At 38.4% G+C, this 26,557-nt stretch overlaps 3 protein-coding genes and 1 long non-coding RNA gene across 4 annotated transcripts; all 4 read left to right on the plus strand.

Moving 5' to 3' along the window:
* The first annotated feature begins 3,282 nt into the window (after window positions 1-3,282).
* Window positions 3,283-7,382, plus strand: LOC112302688 (olfactory receptor 5AR1-like). Its single transcript, XM_053925225.1, has 3 exons — window positions 3,283-3,401; window positions 4,540-4,685; window positions 4,931-7,382. The coding sequence occupies exon 3, from the start codon at window positions 4,949-4,951 to the stop codon at window positions 5,885-5,887; it is 939 nt and encodes a 312-aa protein (XP_053781200.1). The 5' UTR covers window positions 3,283-3,401; window positions 4,540-4,685; window positions 4,931-4,948; the 3' UTR covers window positions 5,888-7,382.
* Window positions 7,383-13,852: 6,470 nt separating this feature from the next.
* On the plus strand, window positions 13,853-14,788 carry LOC128780843 (olfactory receptor 5AP2-like). The gene has a single exon (XM_053923864.1). It carries the CDS (start codon window positions 13,853-13,855, stop codon window positions 14,786-14,788), a length of 936 nt encoding a protein of 311 aa, XP_053779839.1.
* Window positions 14,789-20,393: 5,605 nt separating this feature from the next.
* Window positions 20,394-24,084, plus strand: LOC128781055 (uncharacterized). Its single transcript, XR_008426938.2, has 3 exons — window positions 20,394-20,505; window positions 21,645-21,789; window positions 23,660-24,084. It is a non-coding gene; the product is annotated as an uncharacterized lncRNA (long non-coding RNA).
* On the plus strand, window positions 21,809-23,068 carry LOC128781053 (olfactory receptor 5AP2). The gene has a single exon (XM_053925221.1). It carries the CDS (start codon window positions 22,053-22,055, stop codon window positions 23,022-23,024), a length of 972 nt encoding a protein of 323 aa, XP_053781196.1. The 5' UTR covers window positions 21,809-22,052; the 3' UTR covers window positions 23,025-23,068.
* Window positions 24,085-26,557: the final 2,473 nt, after the last annotated feature.

Raw genomic sequence — 26,557 nt, forward strand, 5'->3', positions numbered from 1 at the left:
CAGTAAACGAAAACTCTCCACAAACCAAAGTGCTAGACCAGACAGTCTCACAGGTTAATTTTACCAAATATTCAAACTACACCTATTTTAGGATGGTACAATATACACAAATCAATAAACATAATACATCACATAAACAACAGCAAAGACAAAAATCACATGATCATATCAATAGATGCAGAAAAAGCATTTGATAAGATATAGCACCCATTTATGATAAAAACACTCAGTAAAGTGGGAATAGAGGGAGCATTCCTCAACATAATAAAGGCCATATATGAGAAACCTACAGCCAACATTATACTAAATGGACAAAAACTTAGAGCTTTCCCACTAAGATCAGGAACAAGACAAGGATGCCCTCTCTCACCACTCCTATTCAACACTGTATTGGAAGTCCTAGCCACAGCAATCAGACAAGAAAAAGAAATAAAAGGCATCCAAATTGGAAAGGAGAAAATGAAATTGTCACTGTTTGCAGATGACATGATAGTGTACATTGAAAATCCTATAGACTCCACCAAAAAACTACTGACCTAATAAATGTATTTGGCAGAACAGCTGGATACAAAGTCAATACTCCAAAATCAAAGGCATTCCTGTATACCAACATTGAAACAGCAGAAATAGAAGTCAGAAAAAAAATACAATTTGATATAGCAACAAGAAAAATAAAGTACCTAGGAATAAACCTGACCAAGGAAGTAAAAGACCTATACAACAAAAAAACTATACAACATTGAAGAAAGAAATTAAGTAACACACAAGCAAATGTACCATGCTCATGGATTGGAAGAATTAACATCATCAAAATGACCAAACTACCCAAAGCAATTTATAGATTCAATGTAATCCTTATTAAAGTACCCATGACATATTTCACAGATATAGAACAAACATTTCAGAAATTTATTGGAACTATAAATGACCCCGAATAGCTGCAGCAATTTTGAGAAAGAAGAACAAAGCAGGAGGGAACACAATACCTGATATCAAACTGTATTACAAGGCCACTGTAATCAACACAGCCTGGTACTGGCATAAAAACAGGCACACAGACCAATGGAACAGAACAGAGAGCCCAGAAATAAACCCAAGTATTTACGGTCAATTAATATTTGAAAAAGGAAGCAGGAGTATAAAATGAAGCAAAAATAGCCTCATCAACAAATGGTGTTGGGACATCTGGACAGCTATGTGCAAAAAAATAGAACTCGATCACCAACTTACACCATATACAAAAATAAATTCAAGGCGGATAAAAGACTTAAATATAAGTCGTAACACCATAAGAGTCCTAGAGGAAAACATTGGCAGGAAAATCTCAGATATTCCATGCAGCAACATCCTCACAGACATGTCCCCTAAAGCAAGGGACATAAAGGAAAGAATAAACAAATGGGACCTCATCAAAATAAAAAGCTTCTGCAAGGCTAAAGAAAACAGCATTAAAATACAAAGAGAACCAACAGTATGGGAAAACATATTTGCCAATGATACCTCAGACAAGGGTCTGATCTCCAAAATATATAAAGAACTCTCACGACTCCACTCCAGGAAGACAAACAACCCAATTAAAAAAATTGGCATAGGACTTGAACAGACACTTCTCCAAGGAAGACAAACAGAGGGCCCAGAGACATATGAAAAGATATTCAGCATCACTAGCCATAAGAGAGATGCAAATTGAAATCACAGTGAGGTACCATCTCACACCAGTCAGAGTGGCCAACATAAACAAATCCACAAATAAATGTGGGAGAGGATGTTGAGAAAAGGGAACCCTAGTGCAGTGTTGGTGGGAATGCAGACTGTGAGGCCACTGTGGAAAACACTATGGAATTTCCTCAGAACACTAAAAATGGAACTGCCCTTTGACCCAGCAATTCTGCTGCTGGGATTATACCCTAAGAACCCTAAGACACCAATCTAAAAGAACTTATGCACCCCAATATTCATAGCAGCACAATTTACAATAGCCAAGTCCTGGAAGTAACCTAAGTGCCCCTCAGCAAATGAGTGAATCCAAAAAACTATGGTACATTTACACAATGGAATTCCATGTAGCAGAGAGAAAGAAGGAGCTTATACCCTTGGCAACAGCATGGATGGAACTGGAGAGCATTATGCTCAGTGAAATAAGCAGGATGGTGAGGGACAAATACCATATGCTCACACCTTTAACTGGAACATAATCAACAGAAGAAAAAAGCAAACAAAATATAACCAGAGACATTGAAGTTAAGAACAATCTAACAATACCCAGGGGGAGAGTACGGAGAGGACAGTGGAGAGAGTTTACAGGAACTACTATAAAGGACACATGGACAAAATCAAGGGAGAGGGGGGATTGGGGAAGGGAGGTGGGTTCAGATGTGGTGGGGTGCAGGGATGGGGAGAAAAGGCATACAACTGTAATTGAATAACAATAAAAATTTAATTAAAAAAATACACCTATTTTGAGCAACTCTTATGACTTTAAAGAAAATGTCTAAAAAACCCTACTTACTACCTCTAAGTTTCAATTTTTGTATGAAATAATGAGTTTATTAGAAACAACGTAGGATGTATGTATCAAAACACATATGATATTATATGGTGATTATAACACAACATAAAACATTTCACTCTGTTAAAAAGGCCAAAATTGATGTTAACATTATTTACTGTCAAATATATATGCTCTTAAAGTTCATTTCTTAGAATTTATTTTAAAGAAGAACCTAGCTATGAAAAATTATGTATGTGTAATTGTACTCATATCAAAATTTTAAGGTCTGAAGATTCTGTATAAACCTACAGGGTATTAGCAAAAGAAGAATGAATAAATTAATGTAAAAAAGGATGCATTGTCAATTTTCAGAATAAATATTGGCATATAAGCTATATTTACCCTGCTGTAATTTTTGTTTGAATATTAAAAATCCCATAAGACACACAAAAAATGTACTATTCCCTAAGCACTATGATTATAGTCAGTTTTGTCTGTCTTTAGGAAAATTTTTATTTTATAAAAATATTTAATATAAGAGTGTTTGTATATGTGTGTCTTTGTGTATGACTTGAGTGGATGTTTTTGTAAATTATGAGATGGAAACCATGTACCTGCATCAGATTTGGTGCGCTGGGTGCAAAGAGCCCTCAATACACTCATTTTACTATTGCTAAGTAAGTACAACTTTAGGCAATACGGTAGGGAGGGACAAAAGCAACATTTCAAAAGGTCCATGTTTCTTTCTCAATCACCAGCCTGTAGGGAATAACACATGATAATATCTTGTTATACCAGCACCCAGGTCCACACACAGGCAGGAGGATATAAGCCAGGTCACTGAGGGGACAGTGCTGAACCCTCTGGCAAACAGAAAGCAGGGAACAAAGAAGTCCAGGATCCAGAACAGGTACGGGATTTTACTGTGGTTTTCTCATTTCTATTTTAGATTTCTTTACTTCTTTTATCTTTATTTGATAAAGCATGTTATAAAACTAATGGAGAGTAAGAAATAGTATACAAACTTTTCCTTACTTTTATCAATCTCATTATTTTAAAGACATTCATAATGGCAAAGAATAAAATGTAAGTATTTTATTTCTGAAAATGGTTAGGTATTGTTTGTTTTTACACCCTTACCTGTACTTTTACATATATTATAAATATATTTCATAGGAAATTAAATTTATTTTAAACAAATGTTTCTATAAGCACAAATAATTAGATGAGTTGAGACCAGAGTTTTTAGAGACCTGAATGTGGATCATACATCGTTATTAAGATGTAATTCTTTGTCTATTCTACACTTTTCTCCATTCTCATATTCCCACAGAATACAGAAGGCACATATTACATTATATATGATATGCCTGGTTTGTGTAGAATATAAGAGTAGAGCATAGAATTTTATTGACCTTCCAAACACCAACTCTTTTTAACCAAAGGAAAGCAGATTTCAGAGATTCTCAAGAGTAAAGAGATCAAGAACACAGTCAAGCAATGTCACACTGTCTAGGGAGTTGGATGGGGTCCAGTTCAGACAGAAATTTCTCTGAGGTTATGGGACTGTGCACACATGAGACAATACCTTCTATTCTGCACATTTGATCTTTTGGTGAATAGATTCAGTGGGTTCTAGCAGATTAGAGTGGAGTGTCTCACACAGCAATCCACACTTGCCTCTGGGTCACCTGTGCTACCAGGATGCCTACTGTCAGGTCCCAACACACCTGCCCGAGCACTGATGTCAGAGGGAGCACGGTTAGCCCTACATGTTCCAGCCTGTGCCCTCTAACCTACCATCCACGGAGACCCCTCCACCTTCTCCTCTAGTGAATGCTCCCTGCTCCAGGATTCCTGGATCACAGACTACATTTATCCCTTGGTGACTGAGGCTGGATAGGACAAGGGGGTTATAAGGAGGTGGGCACCTTATAAATCAATAAACAACCCAATGATCTCACTGCTTTACAGTATTGGATAATGAGGGGAGAAAGAAATGTTTTTGTTACCTACATCTCTCACTTCTCTATGCTTTTTCATTTCAGAATATAACAACACTTACACTACATCAGGAATAGAAACAACCATGTAATTACATATGGGTTATCTGAACCAAATAGTTCTAAGAACAACTTGCTTGACTCTGAGGACATCAATTTCTTAATCTATAAGTTGGAAAAATACTCCATAGGTAGGTATGGAAATATAAAGGTTTCATTTCGATCAAGATGCGCTACCTACTCTATGTAACCTTTAATATTACTATTTTATCGCTAATATTAAATTGGAAATATTGCAGAGAGTCATTTTCCTTAAAGAGGATGTGCACTGTTGAGCTCTTTTTCTAACTGTGGACAAATAGAAAGAACAAGCTGTGTAACTGCTAAGAGAGTAGATGATTTTCCTTCAACTTGCATTTCCTTCCTCCACAACCAGGGATTGCCAACCTGAGTGATGGCTGTTGAGAACTGCACCGTGTTCACAGACTTCATACTCTTAGGACTCTCTGGCAGACGGGATGTGCAGCAGGGGCTCTTTGTGCTCTTCCTGCTGGTTTATGGCATCACTGTGATCACCAACCTAGGGATGATCCTGTTGATCAGTATGGACGCCCGGCTCCACACGCCCATGTATTATTTCCTGAGCAATCTGTCTTTCTGTGATGTCTGCTACTCCTCCTCTGTCTGTCCCAAGATGCTGGCTGATTTCTTATCTGAGCAAAAGAAGATTGTATATAATTTATGTGTGGTTCAGATGTGCTTTTTTGGGTCCTTTGCAGATGCAGAATGTGTCATGCTGTCTGTCATGGCCTATGACCGTTACGTAGCCATTTGTAATCCCCTTCTGTATACAGTGACCATGTCCAGGAGAGTGTGCATCCAGCTCGTGGCCACTGCCTACACCACAGGATTTATAGATATGGCAATCTTTACCTATTTCACAATTCAGTTGTCATTCTGCAATTCCAATATCATCAATCACTTTTTCTGTGACATCCCACCCTTACTTGCCCTTTCTGCTTCAGACACAACCACCAGTGAAATAGCAATGACCATTTCCTGTAGTTGCGTTGTGGGGTCCAGCATCATCACTGTCCTCCTCTCCTACAGCTACATCATAACTACCATCCTTCACATGAAGTCCGCAACAGGCAGATGCAAAGCCTTCTCCACCTGTGCTTCCCACTTAACCACGGTGGCTGTATTTTATGCGACTCTCCTGTTCATGTATTTCCGACCCAACTCAAGTTACTCCAGGGACATGGACAAAGTGGCCTCTGTTTTCTACACAGTTGTCATCCCCATGTTAAACCCACTGATCTACAGTTTGAGGAATAAGGACGTGAAAGGTGCCCTGAAAAAAGTCGTTGTCACTAAATTATGTTCTGGGTGAAAACATGTTCATCAAAAAATATTTATTTACAGTTGTTGACAATTAAAATTTAGGCACTTTGACACAGTTCTTTGGTAGTCTCACAAATACAATTCTGAATATTTCTTTATTCCCTTTTTGCTTAAATTGAATGCAGAGAATAGTCATCATGAATCTTCATCTCTTCAACATAAAGACACGTAATAGGTTTACTCTTAGTTTTGAAAAGAGGGTCTTTATGTATTACTCTGCTCTAATCATGGGTATATATCCCAGAGATATGGGCATAGTACCATCTCCCTCCATGTTTAAAGTTCCATTTTTAAGCAAATGCTTTTAATAAACTTGCTGAGCCAGAAGGGAGGTTTTAGTGGTTTAAGTTAGCTTTTGTTGTCTTCTTCCTATGTGCTTATATCATCCGATAAATTTCTCATCATAACACTTAGAAGTAATAAGTACTAAAGGAATGGATAAGAGTAAATTATAATTCTCCTGCCTTCATTCAAAGTCCCATAACTGCAAATCTCTTGTCTATCTGGTTCACCAGTATTTCTACTTTGTTATCTCCAATGCTCATTTTCAGGATGCTCTTCATAGATATTTATGCAATGAATGAAGATGTGCCCCCTGCAAGACAGATGGAAAAGGCAGCCTTTCTGTATGAAAAAGAAAATAACTTTGTTTTGTTTTATTCTAGCATGTTCATTTTACACAAAACCCACCTGTATTTCTGCTTTGCCCAAGGCTGGGTAACCATCAGGGACATGGTTCATGTGATGTAGAGATCTTTTCAGATCCTCTATTTCTGATGTTCTACCCAGGGGTCAGCAAGCGTCAGCAACTCTACGTTTAAGTGGCACATCACAGCCTTCACCTCAGACTGTGGATTTCCCCTCTTGCCCTCACTGTGGGGAACAGATACCTGCTCCAGACAACTGTACAAAAACTGCATGAATGATGCTTGCGGGTATAAATCTTGACCTCCTCTAATAGCCACTATCCCTTTAATGTATACAGTGTGCTTAATGTATGTAGTTTATCTCCCTTTACAACATGTTCACAGCATTTTAAAAATTAACTTTAAAAAAACATGAAATTCCAATTGATGTAGTTAAAGCTCAAGAGTTATTACAAGAATTTATGTTTGACAAAGAACAAACAAACAAATACTATTTAAATTAGTATTCCACTTGTAATGCCTTAAATTGGTTCTCTGTCAATCTGTGAAAAAAACTGAAACCTTAGTCAAAGCACCATTTTTACATTGCTTAGTGGTCATTGCTTATTGGTTGGATGTTACATAATGCTAAAATCTATTCTAATAATTTAAGGTAATTGTACCTGACATTTACACTATTATTGAATAACTATTAACACCATTATAAAAAAATATTATATAATTTCAGAATCCCAGAATATTCACTTAATTTTAAGGTTGCCATGCCGTAAAAAAAACCTGGGGGTACTTTCTTCTACTTCCTGGAGGAGAGAGTAGTAGACTGCACAAGGCTTCTCATTTAGGTCCTCATCTCTTTCCATACACACACATACACCCCTCCCTTTAATGTATAAAGTGTGCTTAATGTACCTACTTCAAACATCATAAGAATGAAACAACCTGTGAACTCTAATGAAATGCCCCATTCTTAAATCACAGGCAAATATCTCCTTTAAGCATTGTACTACTATCATGTGTTACTACATCACCATCTCCAAGATGAGATTGTGCGTGTTCTTAGCTCAAGCACTGAGCATTCCATGTGTATTATCCAAAGCACCTGCATGGTGTCAGTGACACCAAATGACAAAACAGACAAATAGATACTGAAATGAAGTATTAGATAACATTTTACCTCCTGGTAGATGTCACTGAAACAACAAATCTCAGGGTATGAGGCTTGGCAATGCACATTCCATCATCCACCAGAAAGTACATGAATGGTTGTGGGCACTGAAGTGATGGATCTGTAAAGACCCACATGACACTTACACTCTAAGTAAAGAGCATTCACCTTGGGACATCACTCAGATTTGTCGATTTCATCTATCTGTTGTTCAGGCTCCACCTGAACTATATTATGAACAACTGTATAGTAGAATACATTGTATTTTGTAAAGCACTATCCAGAAACATATATTTTATAAAAGATCATACTCATGGGGTGGAGTGGAAGTGGACAAGAATATAAGGGTGATAAAAGGTAATGAAAAAATACCATAAAAAATAAACTACTGAAAATACCTTCATGTAAATGAACTACATTACCAGAAGCAGCTTTTAATGGCTATTTCTACAATTTGTTGGATATCCACCTGCCTAACAAGAGAAAAATACTTAAAACACACATTTACTGAGTTATTATTCATATCAATTCTGTGCTAAGGATTTTGAGAATGTAGAAAAACATATCTATAGCCATATAGATGAGATAGAGTGATAGATTTCAAATACATACATACATATATGTATGTAAAATAAAAATTTATGTCCCAGGGGAATTCAGTGTTATACAATGAAAGACGAGCAGTTATCCTACCCCCCAAAATGCCACTTTGGCATGCTGATTATTTTGAAATACAGTTACATAAAAAGTGGATGATGAAACAAGGGAATATTAAAGACATGCAGAGAAATTATTTGGAAAACAAATACACCAAACAGTATTTATCAAGATATTTGATAACTTTACATGCCTCTGCTCAACTTTGTTGTTGGCCAAATTACTGGAAGTGGCTTGTTTACCAAACAGGGACAAGGACATGAATTTCAAGGACCACACAAGAAGCAAGGACAATCTTAAATGTTTGCCACAGTAACACAAAACCTGAAGTCATTCAATATCTAGTTCAGACACAAAATGCTTTTCCTAATCAACAAAAAAAATAAGGCAAACAAAATATAACCAGAGACATTGAAGTTAAGAACAATCTAACAATAACCAGAGGGGAGTGGTGAGGGAACAGTGTGGAGAGGGGTTTTCAGGAACTATTATAAAGGACACATGGACAAAACCAAGCGGGAGGGTGGAGACTGGGGAGGGAGGTGGATTTGTCTGGGGTGGGGTGGAGGGATGGGGAGAAAATGCAGACGACTCTAATTGAATAGCAATTCAAAAAAGCAAAATAAATAAAAAAATAAATAAATTTAAAAATACTAAATAAAAAATGCAGATACTTGAGAAAAAATGCTTTTCTGTAAGAACATTCCAGATTGCTAGGGAAACCCAAGGAGGAAAAGGACGCTGCTCTGTTCTCTAGGGAGGTATTGTTGCTGAGATTCTGAGACACAATACAGTAGAAAAACAACAGGAGATGCTTCTTGTAGTAATAATACATCCATTTTAACCCATGGCCTTGGAAGTTCTACCTCTGACCTGGGTCGTGTCCTGAACAGCAACGTGGCAGGAGTGCAACTGACCTAGACCAAAGCCCAAGCACAGATGGGTGTGGACCCTGAAAGCAGAACGATAACAGCATCGAGCTGGCACGCTGTTTCCCTGTAACACAACGGAAATGTGTTTAAAATCAGACTGCATACGTTTCTAGCTACTCTAAACAGGTCTGAGTCTAATGTGTGAACTAAAGACAACTAAAAAGAAGGGAGAATGTAGAAGGCTTTAGCGATTGTAATAATGTTCTGTTTCTTGGTCTGGATACTGATTACGAGGATATTTTTTAAAACAAGTTGTATACTTCGCACTTACATATTTTCTGTATGTACGTGCTGCATCAGGCCTCACCAAAAGATCAGCTACCATGAGAAAGATTCTCAATATTAATACCAAGCACCTGCCTGAATGTGGAACGTCTACAGCTCTCACCCACTGACGGAATTCAAACCTGATGTTCAGCTTTGTTAAACTGAATGGCAGCTTTCTGTCGCAGCCGTCCCCCAAATCTCATTAGTACTTTTGTACCCATCAGAAATGAGAAGGTATGTACATGCAAAGGCTGTACAAAAATGATCAATGTAGCATTATTTGGGATTTGACAAAAATATTTAGTGTGATTATTAATTGGAATACTACACAGCAAACAGAATGAATAAACTATCCTCCTGTTGCAGAACAGACGGGGTGGGGGGATGAACGACATACTATTACCAAGGGATCCCCCTCTTTCTCTCTGTGGGCCCCCCCCACCTACTAGTTTCGCCTAGCCCACCACCAGGGAGAGACGTCCCTCAATGCCAGAAATTGGTGAAAAGGAAAGGAATTATATATTTAAAAGTTATATAGACTTAGAGGCATGACTTAATGTCTTCATTAAAATACTAAAGTCCTTTAGAATACCCACAGTTTCATCTCCTTCTGCCCAGTCAGGGTACCATAATTCAGGAAAAGAAGTACAAGTCCGTGATTCAGGCGCCTGGCAACATCAACTGTGTCTCCACCACAGGGTGCGCACTCGCCAAAACTGCCTGATCCTCTCTGCAGTACAGCTGCTATGCCTGGGTTTAAATTCCAGCACCAGTCTTCCTAGGCAGCCCCACTTCCAACTCCTCCTACAATCAGTTACACCTGCCAGCATTCCAGGATTCTTCCAGCTTTGCTGGGCTGCCAAAGTAAGTCTGGGCAGGTGTGGCCCCTTGGCATGGAGCCAATCATCTCCAAGCTCTCAAGCAGGCACTTGAACCAAGAGGAGTTACCTCCCAGTTACATCTTGGGTGGAAGTCACTTCCATCTCCCTGGTTCAAAGCTTGGCCACAGCTATTGAACATATCTATGAAACCAGTTAAAGGTTATAGATATGTTAAATGACCATGCCAGGGGTCAGCTGCGAAGCTGTTGCTATACAAAACAGCTCTGAATGGCCCTGCTCCATGTGTCCCTTCCCCCACCTCAGGCTTGTGGGGTTGAGGACATCCTATATATATTTTTCTAATATTTCCTGGACACCTTGAGTTCTGCACCCCATTACAAATCCCTATGTGGGGCCACCCTGTTGGCTGCACCTTGTTAGACTCACATGTAACAGCTTGGGGGAATCTCATATACATAGAACTGAATGAAAGGATACAGACGTGAAGGTATAAAAGCAGAAGACTGTAATTCCATACACTTTATAAAAACATACACAACTATTTGCCAATTTGGTATTGATTCTGTTACAGTCCACAAACAGTCTCTCAAAAGCTAGTTTTCTCATTGTTGTTCAGGGATTGGATGCAGGCACATTTGAACTTTCAAAAACGTACATTTTAAAATACACGTATACGTATCATTAAAAAGTTTTCCAAATACCAAAGACTACTTACTATCAGCTTGTAGGCAATTGTCTAATTTCTATTTTAGATTTCTCTAATTTTTATCTTAATGGACTGAAAGTATGCTATTAAACCTATTACAGAGATTTTAAATTACTAACAGTTTCTTAAATACATGCATTTTCAAAATATTATTGTAAAATCAACAAAGCATACGACTTCCATATAAACTATTTCATTAAATGATTGTCTTTTTTTTTTTTACCAGAAAGTGCTACCTCACAGATACCAGAGGTATTTTTAGCAGCCTTCAGAAACTACTTTCCTTGTCCTCACCCAGGAAGCCTTACTGAACTGGTTTTCCTTGGTGCCTTTGTCAAGCTCTGCACTTTGTGATACAGACCCACGCCGCAGGGCCAAACAGCCATTATCTGGAAGGAGGAGATTGTGAGTAGACTGTTCTCTCTGCAGCACTGGGTGTGGGGCGTACCTGGGATCTCAGGAAAGCCCTGTAGACATAGAAAATCTTTTCTCCCTTGTTTGCTCTGAAGTATTAAATTGTGTTGTGATTCTTCCTCCTTCCACGTGTAGTTAATGAAAGTCAGTGTATTAGAACATAAAGCCTTTGGGAATTAATTTAAATTATCTACGTTTTGACAATATATTGCTCTCCATACTCCGGATGTCATGGGGAGTGGGAGTTACACTACAGGGGCTCCCAGTTTATGAAGATCACCTTTAGATCCTGCTTGAAGGGGGTGTCCCCTGAGGCAGCTGGCATCCCTGGAGACAAGAAGCACCGGAGGGGAAAATGAGGGTGGGGAGGAATCTGAAGAAGGTGACCAAGGAGGACTCTGCCTCCTCTACATACATCCCCGGAGAAATAAGACAATGGTAGTGGAGCTCTTTGGTCCCCCAGGTACAGCACTCTCTTGTGTTTACCTGGTGGAAAAATACTTAGGTGGTTTTTCAACACACCTAACAGTTTTTTAAATCTGTAGTTCTTCCTCAATCACCCTGCCTGTAGAAAAATAACACATGACAAAACATGTAATTAATTGTATCTCTCACGTATTCCTGAGAGTCTGTGTTCAACGCCCAGCAAGCAGACACAGAAACAGCAAAATAACGCAGCTCAGTGGGGAGGCAGGGCTGAGCCCTCCTGCAGACAGACTGGGTGGAGCACGGAAGTCAGTGCACCTGGACTTGCTGTTCCTCTGATGTCTGTATCAGATTTCTCTAATTTTTATCATCATTGCACTGAATATATGCTATCTAACCTATAAAGGGTATGTAATGTTATACAAAATTTTAATTACTTTTATCAATCTAACTATTATAAAGACATATATATAAATGGCAGGAAATACAATGTAATGACAGCATGAATAGTGGAGGTGATAGGACTTTTCATTTTTAATCTCTTACCTATACTTTGTATATTTTAAAAGAAATATCAAAGCATTTTTAAAAGATGTGTTTTCAGGAACAGCTATTCAAATGAGTTTATGCCAAGGGTTTGGAGAAACACCCATGGATACTTCATCATTAATCTGATTTTCTGTTTCTGTTCTTCTATCTTCCAATCCACTGTCACTATTTGCACAGAACACAAGGGGTCACATACAACACACATAACATAATTGATTGGGTAAATTAGAACAGTGGGACATACAACATAATTGGCCTCCCAAAGACCAATGCTTTTAAAGCAAAGAAGGGCAGATTTCAGAGCTACTTAAGGAAAATAGGAATCAAAGAAAACAAGAAGCAATATATCAAATTTTAGGGAAATGGAGGCATAGTTCAACATGAATTCTCTCTGAATTTACTGGGCTGTGGACAGATGAGGACTTTTATCCTGTGAGTGACACATCTGTTCTGTTGGTGAATACATGCTGTGGATTCTAGTTGGTTAGAGGAAAGTGACCCACTAGTGTGGAAATACAACAACCCTTTCTTTACCTCTTTGTCACCCCTGAGACCAGCATGCCTGGAGTCAGGTCCCAAACATTCTGCAGAAGCTCTGCTGAACAGCAGCTGCTGTCAGAGGGAGCATGGTTAGCCCAGGCCTATTCCAGCCTAACTCTCACCAATGGGGACCCTCCAGCCTCTTCCCGAGCACCAGCACCATCCTGCTCCAGGGGGTCCTGAGTCACAGACTATCTCTCTCCCTGGCTGTGGAGACTGGAAAAGACATGAGGAGTTAGTAGTGAATAGGGGAATGTTCTATCCAGAAACCACCATGTCTCTGCCCGTCCACAATTCTAACAGTGAAGTAAAATAAAACAACATATCCACTCTTTGTACCTCTCAGCTAACTGTGCTTCTCAATTACAGGATGTAACACAGGCTCCACAATACTGAAAAACAGCAACAATCTTATCAGAAGAGTGGTTTACTGAACCAAGTAATTAAAGAACTATTGCCTCAGCTATGAAAACATCAATTTCTTAATTTCTAAGAAAGGAGTAACAAAAATTATCACAAATACTACATAGGTTGGTATGGAAAAAGCATGATTTAATATAAAACTGTGCCACAAACTAGGTATAATGTTATATAAATGTAAGAGATAGGATCATTAACGTTTATGGATTCACATTATATATCAAGTATTTCCAAAGAGTCAGATTTCCTCAAGGAGTTCTGGCATTGTTTACTTCTTTTTCTGATTACTGAGAAATAGAAAGAATCAGCAATTTAACTGATAAGATAGATGATGTTAACACTGAACATCCATGTCCTTCTTCCACAACCAGGGATTGGCAACCTGAGTGATGGCTGTTGAGAACTGCACCGTGTTCACGGACTTCATACTCTTAGGACTCTCTGGCAGGCGGGATGTGCAGCAGGGGCTCTTTGTGCTCTTCCTGGTGGTTTATGGCATCACTGTGATCGCCAACCTAGGGATGATCCTGCTGATCCACATGGAACCCCAGCTCCACACGCCCATGTATTATTTCCTGAGCAATCTGTCTTTCTGTGATGTCTGCTACTCCTCCTCTGTCTGTCCCAAGATGCTGGCTGATTTCTTATCTGAGCAAAAGAAAATGGCATATAATTTATGTGTGGTTCAAATGCTTTTTGGAGCCTTTGCAGATGCAGAATGTGTCATGCTGTCTGTCATGGCATATGACCGTTACATGGCCATTTGTAATCCCCTTCTGTATACAGTGACCATGTCCAGGAGAGTGTGCACTCAGCTGGTGGCCACTGCCTACTCTGCAGGTTTTATGGATATGGCAATCTTTACCTATTTCACACTTCGATTGTCATTCTGCAATTCCAATATCATCAATCACTTCTTTTGTGACTTACCACCCTTACTAGCCATCTCCACCTCAGACACAACCACCAATGAAATAGCAATGACCATTTACTGTAGTTGTGTTGTGGGGTACAGCGTCATCACAGTCTTCCTCTCCTACAGCTACATAATAACTACCATCCTTCACATGAAGTCCGCCACAGGCAGACACAAAGCCTTCTCCACCTGTGCCTCCCATTTAACTGCTGTGGCTATGTTTTATGGGACGCTACTCTTCATGTATTTCCGACCCAACTCAAGCTACTCCATGGACACAGACAAAGTGGCCTCTGTTTTCTACACAGTTGTCATCCCCATGTTAAACCCACTCATCTACAGTGTGAGGAATAAGGATGTGAAAGGTGCCCTCAAAAAGGTCGTTGTCTCTAAATTATGTTCGCATTGAAAACATGTTCACCAAAAAATATTCATTTAGAGTTGTGGAGAATTGCAATTTAGGCACTTGGACACAGTTTTGTTGTAGTCTCACAAATAAATCTGAATATTTCTTTATTCCCTTTGTGCCTAAATTGAATGCAGAGAATAGTCATCATGAATCTTCATCTCTTCAAACTAAAGACTCGTAATAGGTTTACTCTTGGATTTGTAAAGGGGGTCTTTATGTATTACTCTGCTCTATTCATTGGTATATATCCCAGACAATTACGGGCATAGTACCATGCTCCTGCAGGTTTAAAGCTCCATTTTTAAGCAAATGATTTTAATAAACTTGCTGAACCAGAAGGGAGCTTCAGTGGTTTAAATTACCTTCTGCTGTCTTCTTCCTGTGTGCTCATATCATCCTATAAATTTCCCATCATAACACTTAGAAGTAATAACTAGTAAATGAATGAGTAAGAGTAAATTAAAACTGTTGCCTTTGCTCAGAGTCCAATAACTGCAAGGCTCCTCTCTATCTTGTTCACAGGTATTTCTACTTTGTTATTTACAATGCTCATTTTCAGGGTGGCATTCATAAATATTTATGCAATGAATGAAGATGTGCCCCCTGCAATACAGATGGAAAATGCAGCCTTTGTGTATGAAAAAGACAATAACTTTGTTTTGTTTTATTCTAGCATGTTCATTTTACACAAAACCAACCTGTATTTCTTCTTTGCCCAAGGCTGGCTAGGTATCAGGTATACGGTTCATGTGATGTAGACAACTTCTCACAACCTCTATTTCTGATCGTGCTACCCCAGGGGTCAGCAGCATCAGCAGCTCTACATTTATTTGGCACATCATGGCCTTTGCATCAGACTGTGTATTTTCCCTCTTGCCCTCGCTCTGGGGAACAGATACCTGCTCTTGTCAACAGAACAGAAATTGCATGAACGGTGCTTGGGGGTGGAGGACCTTGACCTTCTCTAATAGCCACTCTCCCTTTAATGTATAAAGTTGCTTAATGTATGTACTTTATATCTCTTTACACCATGTTCATACCATTATGCTGCCCCACTGACTAGTGCAGGGAAGTGGTCATTGTTCAGTCATGTGCATTCCAGTCCAAGCTATTTGGCTGACAGGCTACATTGATGTGACACAAATGGTTCTTATATTAACAATGGCTGGACTCTTTTCACACACACTTGATATACCTTCTTTCAACTTACAGTCCTAACTTCAGTAGGGTTCATTCCCCAGAAGATGACTACACTGTCGTCCCAACATCTGTAGGTTTATCTTCCCATCTCTGGCTCCTGAGCATAGTCTCCTTCAGTAATTTTGTGTAATCAATCAATGTTACACAATAATTCCTTAACTAGAGTTCTTTATTTCTGCTCAGGCATTAATATCTCCAAACACAAGCACTACCAAGGATGAAGGGTCTATGTATAATAATCCAAGCAAACAGCTCTGTGTGGTAAAAATTTGGTTAGCAAAATTTGATGAATCAAAAATGAAATAATTCGCATGGTATCTATAAGCTTGTGGCTCCATACGAAGAGGCAGCTACTCAACTGAGCTTGAAATCTTCTGCAGAAACATGCTCTGAACCATGGAAGCAATTACAATATTCAGTCAGAGTGTCTCCTCCCATCCTACTCTGCCTGTGACCTTCAACAAACCACTCTTTCTCTTCGGACCTCAGGTTCCACTCTGTCAAATGAGGGGTTTAAAAGTGAGTAATCTTATTCTTTATTCAAGTCACTGCATCCTGGATTATAGTAACATGAGTCTGTCAGTGCACGTACCCACTGGGCATGATTGAGACAATGGCAGATGGCAGGGAACACACTCATACCAGGGGAATGCATTACAGCTCTGGCCAGTCAGACCTGAACTGGAAGTGGCAGTGATGACAGACAGACAGAGAGTTTGGGATGCGGGAGCATCACTACCACCAAGCTGGTCTCCTTCACAGGCCTTCAATTCTGAATTTGCACTAGGAGACACACTTTATAATAGTGAATATTCAACTTTCTTAGCTGTCAGGAATATCAAATATTCCAAATACTGGCTGCAATGAAAGGAAAAGATCCTCTTAGTTACTGGTGAGGATGTTCAACAAGGGACTCACACAAGGGCAGTGTGTTATTGCCAGGTGGATTGGCAGACTTCATAGAATCCTGTATGATGATATTTAATAAATATAAATTTCACATACTCACCCACACACATTTCAATTCCTGGTTTTATATACAACATAAGTGGGTGTTTATGTCTACTATAAGGTATTTTGGGAGTGTTCATACTAAAATTAGTAGTAATAACAAAAGAGAAAACAACTCCACTGCCTACCATGCTCATTAAAGTAGATCAAAAAGTAACAATATACTTGTACAAAACTATGCTCTACGGGATCCATCTTTGCAACTGAACGCAACAACGTGAACAAGTGTTTAACTGACCACAGCAGCACATGCTTTAGGTGTCTGCTTGTGCTCAGTTCAAAACTAATCTTCTGTGATAATAACCAAAATGTAGTTATTGCTTTGCATGAAGACACTAGTGACTTCAGAGGATTTCAGGTGCTCTGACGGATGAGGCTCAGTCTCGGGTGTCATCTGCAAAGTGAAAGGTTGCCGGTTTGATTCCCAATCAGGGCACAGACACGGGTGGCAGGTTCATTCACTGCCGGGGCATGTACAAGAGGCAACCAACTGCTCTTTCCCTCTCACAGCTTGTTTCTCTCCTTCTTTTTCTCCCTCCTGTGCCCTCTCTCTAAACACAAATCCATAAAATCATTTTTAAACAGGATATCCTAGAGTAGAATGCTTTGGTGATTCTGTTTTGGTTTTCTATTTGTTGTTTTGGTCTTGGTTAAACAGTATATATTTTAAATTTGTCTAGCTATATACTTATAATTTAAGTAATATCATGTACATTACATATCAAAAATGTTCTCCAAAAAGCGAATCTGTGAATGCACCATTAGATTCTAAGAAACTTCAGAAATTTAATGTTGTAAAATATTTAGTTCCAGTGCTGCCTTGTCTACAAAAAAGTTCAGTATATTCTTATAAAATAATGGAGCAACTTTTAAGGAATATTTCTGTAATAATATGTCAAGTTGCTTATACATGATCACTATATTTTTAAACAAATGTGTCTTATTCAAAATGTGAGCACTTTCTTTTTTTATTGATGTTCAACTACAGTTGTCTCCAATTTCCCACACTACTCACGCCTGCCTAATCAATCCCCCTACCCATACCCTCGTTCCTACTCTTTGGTTTGTCCATGTGTCCTTCATGTATGTTCATTAGTGACCCTTCCCCTATTTTACTCCATTATTACACACCCACCATCCCTTTAGTTTCTGATTGTTTGTTCTTTATTTCAATGTCTCTGGTTATGTTTTGCCTGCTTGTTTGTTTGGTTGACCACTCGTGGGTGAGATCATATGGTATTTGTCCTTCAAAGCCTGGCTTAGTTCACTTAGCATAATTCTCTCCAGATCTATCCATGCTGTTGCAAGAGTAGGAGCTCCTTCTTTCTCTCTGCTGTACAGTATTCCATTGGGTAAACGTACCATAATTTTTTGATCCACTCGTTTCCTGACAGGCACTTGGGTTGCTTCCAGTACTTGGCCATTGGAAATTGTGCTGCTGTGAACATTGGGGTGCATAGCTTCTTTTGAATTGCTGCTTCAGCATTCTTCAGGGATAACCCCAGCAGTGGTATCACTGGGTCAAAAGTCAGTCCCATTTTTACTTTTCTGAGGGAATTCCTAGTGTTTTCCAGAGTGGCTGCACCAGTCTTCATTCCCACCAACAGTGCACTAGGGTTCCCTTTTCTCCACAGCCTCACCAGCACTTGTTTGTTGATTGGTTATGGTGGCCATTCTCACTGGTGTGGAGTGGTATCTCACTGTGGTTTTAATTTGCACCTTTCTAATGGCTAGCATCCTTTCCTGTATCTCTGGGCCTTCTGTATGTCCTGTTTGGAGAATTGTCTGTTCAGGTCCTTTAGCCATTTTTTAATTGGCTTGTTTTTCTTCCTGGAGTAGAGTCATGTGAGTTCTTTATATATTTTGGAGATCGAACCTTTGTCCGAGATATCATTTGTAAATACATTTTCCCAAATGGTAGGTTCCTTTTTCATTTGGCTGATATTTTCTTTAGCCGTGCAGAAGCTTTTTATTTTGATTAAGTCTCATTCGTTTATTCTTTCCTTTATGTCACTTGCTCTATGGGAAATGTAGGTGAAAATACTGCTGCATGGAATATCTGATATATTCCTGCCTATGTTTTCCTCTAGGACTTTCAATGTGTTGGCACTTCTAATATTGTTTCCAGGGACGAGGAGTCTAATGAACCTCATTTCCCTTAATGTCATTACCAAGCATAAATTCCCAAAAATGGAATTGCTGGGCCATAAATCAGTTTTATTTTTAATTTTTAAAAAAATACTCCATACTGCTTTCTACCATGGCTGCACCAATCTGCAAGCTCACCAATAGTGCACGAGATATCCCTCTTCTCCACACCAAGGAAATACAAATGGTTGTAAGAAAGGAGCACAAACAACTCTACGCTAACAAGTTAATCAGGAAAAAATAGATTAGTTGCTAGAAACATACAATCTTGCAACACTGAATCAGGAAGAATCAGAGAATCTAAATACACAGATTACAACTAAGAAATTGAAGCAGTAACCAAAACCTCTTAACAAACCAAAGTACTGGACCAGATGGCTTCACAGGTGAATTTTACCAAACATTCAAAGAACACCTATTTTGAACAACTTTTACGAGTTTAATGAAAATTTCATAGACTCTACTTGTTACCTCTAGGATTCAATTTCTGTATCAAATAATGACTTAATATAAACCACTGAGGATATATGTATCAAAACATATATGATAATATATGGTGTTATAATACAACATAAAACATCTCACTCTGTTGCCAAAATTGAGTTTATTTACTGTCATATTTATATTCTCTTAACGTTCATTTCCTAGAGTGTATTTTAAAGAAGAACCTAGCTATGAAAAATTATGTATGTGTAATTGTACTCATTTCAAAATTTTAAGGTCTCAAGATTCTCTATAAACCTAATGATATTAGCAAAAGAAGTATGAATAAAAGGCTGCATTGTTATTATTCAGAATAACTATTTGCATATAAGCTGTATTTATTTTGATGTAACTTTTGTTTGAGTATTTAAAATCCCATAATAGACAACAAAATTTGTTTTTCCCTAAGCACTATGATTATAGTCAGTTTTGTCTGTATTTACAAAAATATTTGTTTTGTGAAAATGTTTAATGTTTGATTATTTTTATATGTGTGTCTTTGTGTGTAACTTGAGTAGTTGTTTCTGATAATTTTGAGATGGAAACAATATACCTGGACAAGATTTGGTGAGCTGGACGCAAAGAGCCCTCAATACACTCATTTTACTATTGCTAAGTAAGTACAACATTAGGCAATAAGGTAGGGAGGGACAAAAGCAACATTTTCAAAAGGTCCATGTTTCTTTCTCAATCACCAGCCTGTAGGGAATAACAGATGATACAACATCTTGTTTATACCTGTCCCTTGTTCCTAAGACACCAGCACCCAGTTCCAGACACAGCCAGGTTGATATAAGGCAGGTCACCGAGGGGACAGTGCTGAACCCTCTGGCAAACAGAAAGCAGGCAACAAAGAAGTCCGGGATCTGGAACAGGTACAGGATTTTATTGTGGTTTTCTCATTTCTATTTTAGATTGCTTTGTTCTTTTATCTTTATTTGATAAAGCATGTTATAAAACTAATGGAGAGTAAGAAATAGTATACAAACTTTTCCTTACTTTTATCAATCTCATTATTTTAAAGACATTCATAATGGCAAAGAATAAAATGTAAGTATTTTATTTCTGAAAATGGTTAGGTATTGTTTGTTTTTATTATCTTACCTGTACTTTTACATATTTTATAAATATTATTGATTGGAAATGAAGTTTCTTTTTAGGAAATGTCTCTACAAGCACAGATAATTAGATGAGTTGTGACCAGGGTTTTTAGAGACCTGCATATGGATCACATGTCATTGTTCAAATGTAATTCTTTTCTATTCTACACTCTTCTCCATTTTCTCATATTCCCACAGGATAGAAGAGGTCACATATTATATTATACATGATATGCCTTGTTTGTGTAGAATATAACAATAGAACATAGAATTTTATTGACCTTCCAAGGACCAACTCTTTTTAACCAAAGGAAAGCAGATTTCAGAGATTCTCAAGAGGAAGGGGATCAAGAACACAGTCAAGCAATGTTACAATGTGTAGGGAGTTGGATGGGGCTCAGTTCAGATGGAAGTTTCTCTGAGGTTATGGGACTGTGGACACATGAGACATTACCTTGTATCCTGCACATCTGATCTTTTGGTGAATAGATTCAGTGGGTTCTAGCAGATTAGAGTGGAGTGTCTCACACAGCAATCCACACTTGCCTCTGGGTCACCTGTGCTACCAGGATGCCTACTGTCAGATCCCAACACACCTGTCCGAGCAGTGATGTCAGAGGGAGCACGGTTAGCCCTACTTGTTCCAGCCTGTGCCTTCTAACCTACCGTCCATGGAGAACCCCCCACCTTGTCCTCTAGTGAATGCTCCCTGCTCTGGGAGTCCTGGATTACAGACTATCTTTATCCCTTGGTTACTGAGTCTGGATAAGTCAAGGGGATGATGGGGAAGTGGGCACACATTACATCAACAAAAAAGTCAGTGATCTCACTGCTTTACAGTATTGGATAATGAGGGGAGAAAGAAATATTTTTGTTACCTGCATCTTTCACTTCTCTATGCATTTTTATTACAGAATATGACAACACTTACAATATATCAGGAATAGAAACAACCATGTAATTAGATATGGGTTATCTGAGCCAAATAGTTCTACAAAAAACTTGGTTGATTCTGAGGACATCAATTTCTTAATCTATAACATGGAAAATTCTACATAGGTAGGTATGGAAATTAAATGATCTAATTTGGATCAAATTGTGGTACCTATTCTATATAAGCTGTATTATTATCATTCAATCAATTCATATTAAATTGGAAACATTGCAGAGTCAGTTCACTTAAAGAGAATGTACATTGTTGAGCTCTTTTTCTAACTGCTGACAAATAGAAAGAACTAGCCATTTAAGTGCTAAGAAGAAAGATGCTTTTCCCTCCACTTGCATTTCCTTCCTCTACAACCAGGGATTTTCAGACATGACTGATGGCTGTTGAGAACTGCACCGTGTTCACGGACTTCATACTCTTAGGACTCTCTGGCAGGCAGGATGTGCAGCGGGGGCTCTTTGTGCTCTTCCTGCTGGTTTATGGTATCACGGTGATCGCCAACCTAGGGATGATCCTGCTGATCCACATGGAACCCCAGCTCCACACGCCCATGTATTATTTCCTGAGCAATCTGTCTTTCTGTGATGTCTGCTACTCCTCCACTGTATCCCCCAAGATGCTGGCTGATTTCTTATCTGAGCAAAAGAAGATTGCATATAATTTATGCATGGTTCAAATGCTTTTCGGTGCCTTTGGTGGTGTGGAATGTGTCATGCTGTCTGTCATGGCATATGACCGTTATGTAGCCATTTGTAATCCCCTTCTGTATACAGTGACCATGTCCAGGAGAGTGTGCATCCAGCTCGTGGCCACTGCCTACACTGCAGGTTTTATCGGTATAGCAGTCTTTACCTATTGCACAATTCAGTTGTCATTCTGCAATTCCAATATCATCAATCACTTTTTCTGTGACTTACCACTCTTACTAGCCATCTCCACCTCAGACACAACCATTAGTGAAATAGCAATGACCGTTTTGTGTAGTTGTGTAGTGGGGTCCAGCATCATCACTGTCCTCCTCTCCTACAGCTACATCATAACTACCATCTTTCACATGACATCAGCTGAGGGCAGACACAAAGCCTTCTCCACCTGTGCCTCCCACTTAACCACTGTGGCTATATTTCATGGGACACTCCTCTTCATGTATTTCCGACCCAACTTGAGTTACTCCAAAGACACAGACAAAGTGGCCTCTGTTTTCTACACAGTTGTCATCCCCATGTTAAACCCACTCATCTACAGTTTGAGGAATAAGGATGTGAAAGGTGCCCTGAAAAAAGTTGTCACTAAATTATGTTTTGAGCAAAAACATGTTCACCAAAAAATATTTATTTACAGTTGTTGAGAATTAAAATTTAGGCAGTATGACACAGTTTTCTGTAGTCTCAGAAATACAACTCTGAACATTTCTTTATTAACTTCTGTGCCTAAATTGAATGCAGAGAATAGTCATCATGAATCTTCATCTCTTCAAACTAAAGACACGTAATAGGCTTACTCTTGGTTTTGTAAAGAGGGTCTGTATGTATTACTTTGCTCTCTTCATGGGTATATATCCCAGAGAGATATGGGCATAGTACCATGTTCCTCTATATTTAAAGTTCCATTTTTTAAGCAAATTATTTTAATGAACTTGCTGAGCCAAAAGGGAATTTTAGTGGTTTAAGTTAGTTTTTCTTGTCTTCTTCCTATGTGCTTGTATCACCCTATAAATTTCCCATCATAACACTTAGAAGTAATAAGTAGTAAATGAATGAGTAAGAGTAAATTAAAACTGTCCTGCCTTCGCTCAGAGTCCAATAACTGCAAGGCTCTTCTATCTGGTTCACCGATATTTCTACTTTGTTACTTCCAGTGCTCATTTTCAGGATTCCATTCAAAACCATTTATGCAATGAATGACGTGTCCCCTTGCAAGACAGATGGAAAAAGCAGCCTTTGTGTATGAAAAAGAAAATAACTTTGTTTTGTTTTATTCTAGCATGTTCATTTTACACAAAACCCACCTGTATTTCTTCTTTGCCCAAGGCTGGGTAACCATCAGGGACACGGTTTATGGGATGTAGACAACTTCTCAGAACCTCTATTTGTGATCGTGCTACCCCAGGGGTCAGCAACATCAGCAGCTCTACATTAATTTGGCACATCACAGCCTTCACCTCAGACTGTGCATTTCCCCTCTTGCCCTCGCTCTGGGGAACAGATACCTGCTCTTGACAACTGAACAGAAATTGCATGAACAGTGCTTGGGGGTGTTGGACCTTGACCTCCTCTAATAGCTTCTATTCCTTTAATGTATAAAGTGTGCTTAATGTATGTATTTTATCTCCCTTTACAACATGTTCACAGCATTATACTAATTAACTTTAAAAAAAACCATGAAATTCCCAATTGATGTAGTTGAAGTTCAAGAGTTATTAACAAGAATTTATGTTTGATGAAAAACAAACAAACAAACAGACAAATAGTATTTACATTAGTATTCCAGTTGTAATGCCTTAATTTGGTTCTCTGTTAATCTGTGAAATAAACTGAAACCTTAGTTTAAACACAATTGTAATAGTGGTCATTGCTTAGTGGTTGGATGTTAAGTAATGCTAAAATTTACTTCAATAATTTAAGGTAATTGTTCCTGATACTTACTCTACTATTGAATAATTATTAATACCATTATTAAAACATTATATAATTTCAGGGTCTAAGAATATTCATTTAATTTTAAGGTTGCCATTCTGTAGAAAAACATGGAGGCTCTCTCTCCATTTCTCCCTGGAGGACAGAGCACTAGACTGCACAAGGCTTCTCATTTAGATCCCATTCTCTTTACACACACACTCACACTCACACACACACACCTCCCTTTAATGTAAAAAGTGTACTTAATGTACCTACTTCAAACATCATAAGAATGAAACAACACACTTCTCAGCTCTGGTTAAATGTCCCAATTTTAAATCACAGGCAACTATCTCCTTTAAGCATTGTACTAATATCATCTGTTATTACATCACCATCTCCAAGATCAGAATGTGCGTATTCTTAGCTCAAGGACTCAGCATTCCATGACTATTATCCAAAGCACCTGCGTGGTGTCAGTGACACCAAATGACAAAACAGACAAATAGATACTGAAATGAAGTATTAGATGACATTTTACCTCCTGTTAGATGTCACCGAAACAACAATCCCAGGGTATGAGGCTTGGCAATGCACATTCCATCATCCACCAGAAAGTACATGAATGGCTGTGGGCACTGAAGTGATGGATCTGTAAAGACCCACATGACACTTACATTCTAAGTAAAGAGCATTCACCTCAGAACATTCCTCAGATTTGACGATTTCAACTACCTCTGCCTCAGTCTCCACCGGAACTATACTATGAGCAACAGTATAGTACAGTACATTGTATTTTGTAAATCATTATCCAAAAGCATATATTTTACAAAAGATCATACTCATGGGGTGGGTAGAAGTGAACAAGAGTATAAGGGTGATAAATGGTAATGAAAAAATACCATAAAAAATAAACTACTAAAAATACTTTCATGAAAATGAACTAACATTAGCAGAAGAAGCTTTTAATGACTATTTCTACACTTTGTTGGATATCCACCAGCCTAACCAGAGAAAAATACTTAAAACACACATTTACTGAGTCATTATTCATATCAATTCTATGCTAAGGATTGTGAGAATGTAGAAAAAATATCTATAGCCATATAGATTAGATAGATTGATACATTTCAAATACATACATACATACATATATATATATATGTAAACTGTAAAACCTTTGTACCAGGGGAATTCAATGTTATACAATGAAAGACGAGCAGTTATACTACCCCCCAAAACCCCTTTGGCATGCTGATTATTTTGAAATATAGTCACTTAAGAAAGTGGATGATAAAATAAGGGAATGTTAAAGACATACAGATCTCACCTTTACTGGAACATAATCAACAAAACAAAAAAGCAAACAAAATATAACCAGAGACATAACTGAAGTTAAGAACAATTTAACAATAGCCAGAGGGGAGTGGGGAGGGGACATTGAGGAGAGGGGATTAGAGGAACTACTATAAAGGACTCATGGACAAAATCAAGGGGAATGGTGGAGTTGGGGGAGGGAAGTGGGTTCTGCTGGAGTGGGGTGGAGGGATGGGGAGAAAAAGCATACAACTGTAATTGGATAACAATAAAAAATTTAAAGAAAGACATACAGAGAAATTATTTGGTAAACAAAAAACCAAACAGCATTTATCAAGATATTTGACAAATTTACATGCCTCTGCTCAACTTTGTTGTTGGCCAAATTACAGGAAGTGGCTTATTTACTAAACAGGGACAAGGACATGAATTTGAAGGACCACACAAGAAGCAAGGGCAATCTTAAATTTTTGCCACAGTTACACAAAACCTGAAGTCATTCAATATCTAGGTGCAGTTACAAAATGCTTTTCCTAATCAACAAAAGAATAAAGCAAACAAAATATAACCAGAGACATTGAAGTTAAGAGCAATCTAACAATACCCAAAGGGGAGGAGGGGGGGACAGTGGGGAGAGAGATTTTGAGGAATGACTATAAAGGACACATGGACAAAATCAAGGGGGAGGGTGGAGGTGGGCGAGGGAGGTGGGTTTCTCTGGGGTGGGATGGAGGGATGGGGAGAAAATGCAGACAACTCTAATTGAATAGCAATTTTAAAAAAGCAAAATTAATTAATTAATTAATTAAAAATACTAAATAAAAAATGCAGATACTTGAGCAAAAATGCTTTTCAGTGAGAACAATCCAGATTGCTAGGGAAATCCAAGGAGGAAAAGGACGCTGCTTTGTTCTCTAGGGAGGTATTGTTGCTGAGATTCTGAGAC

This window comes from Desmodus rotundus, chromosome 5 (genome assembly GCF_022682495.2).
Source record: "Desmodus rotundus isolate HL8 chromosome 5, HLdesRot8A.1, whole genome shotgun sequence".
NCBI lineage: Eukaryota > Metazoa > Chordata > Mammalia > Chiroptera > Phyllostomidae > Desmodus > Desmodus rotundus.

Coding starts and splice junctions, on each gene's coding strand:
- LOC112302688 (XM_053925225.1), top strand. CDS start 4,949: ATGGCTGTTGAGAACTGCACCGTGTTCACAGACTTCATACTCTTAGGA.
- LOC128780843 (XM_053923864.1), top strand. CDS start 13,853: ATGGCTGTTGAGAACTGCACCGTGTTCACGGACTTCATACTCTTAGGA.
- LOC128781053 (XM_053925221.1), top strand. CDS start 22,053: ATGGCTGTTGAGAACTGCACCGTGTTCACGGACTTCATACTCTTAGGA.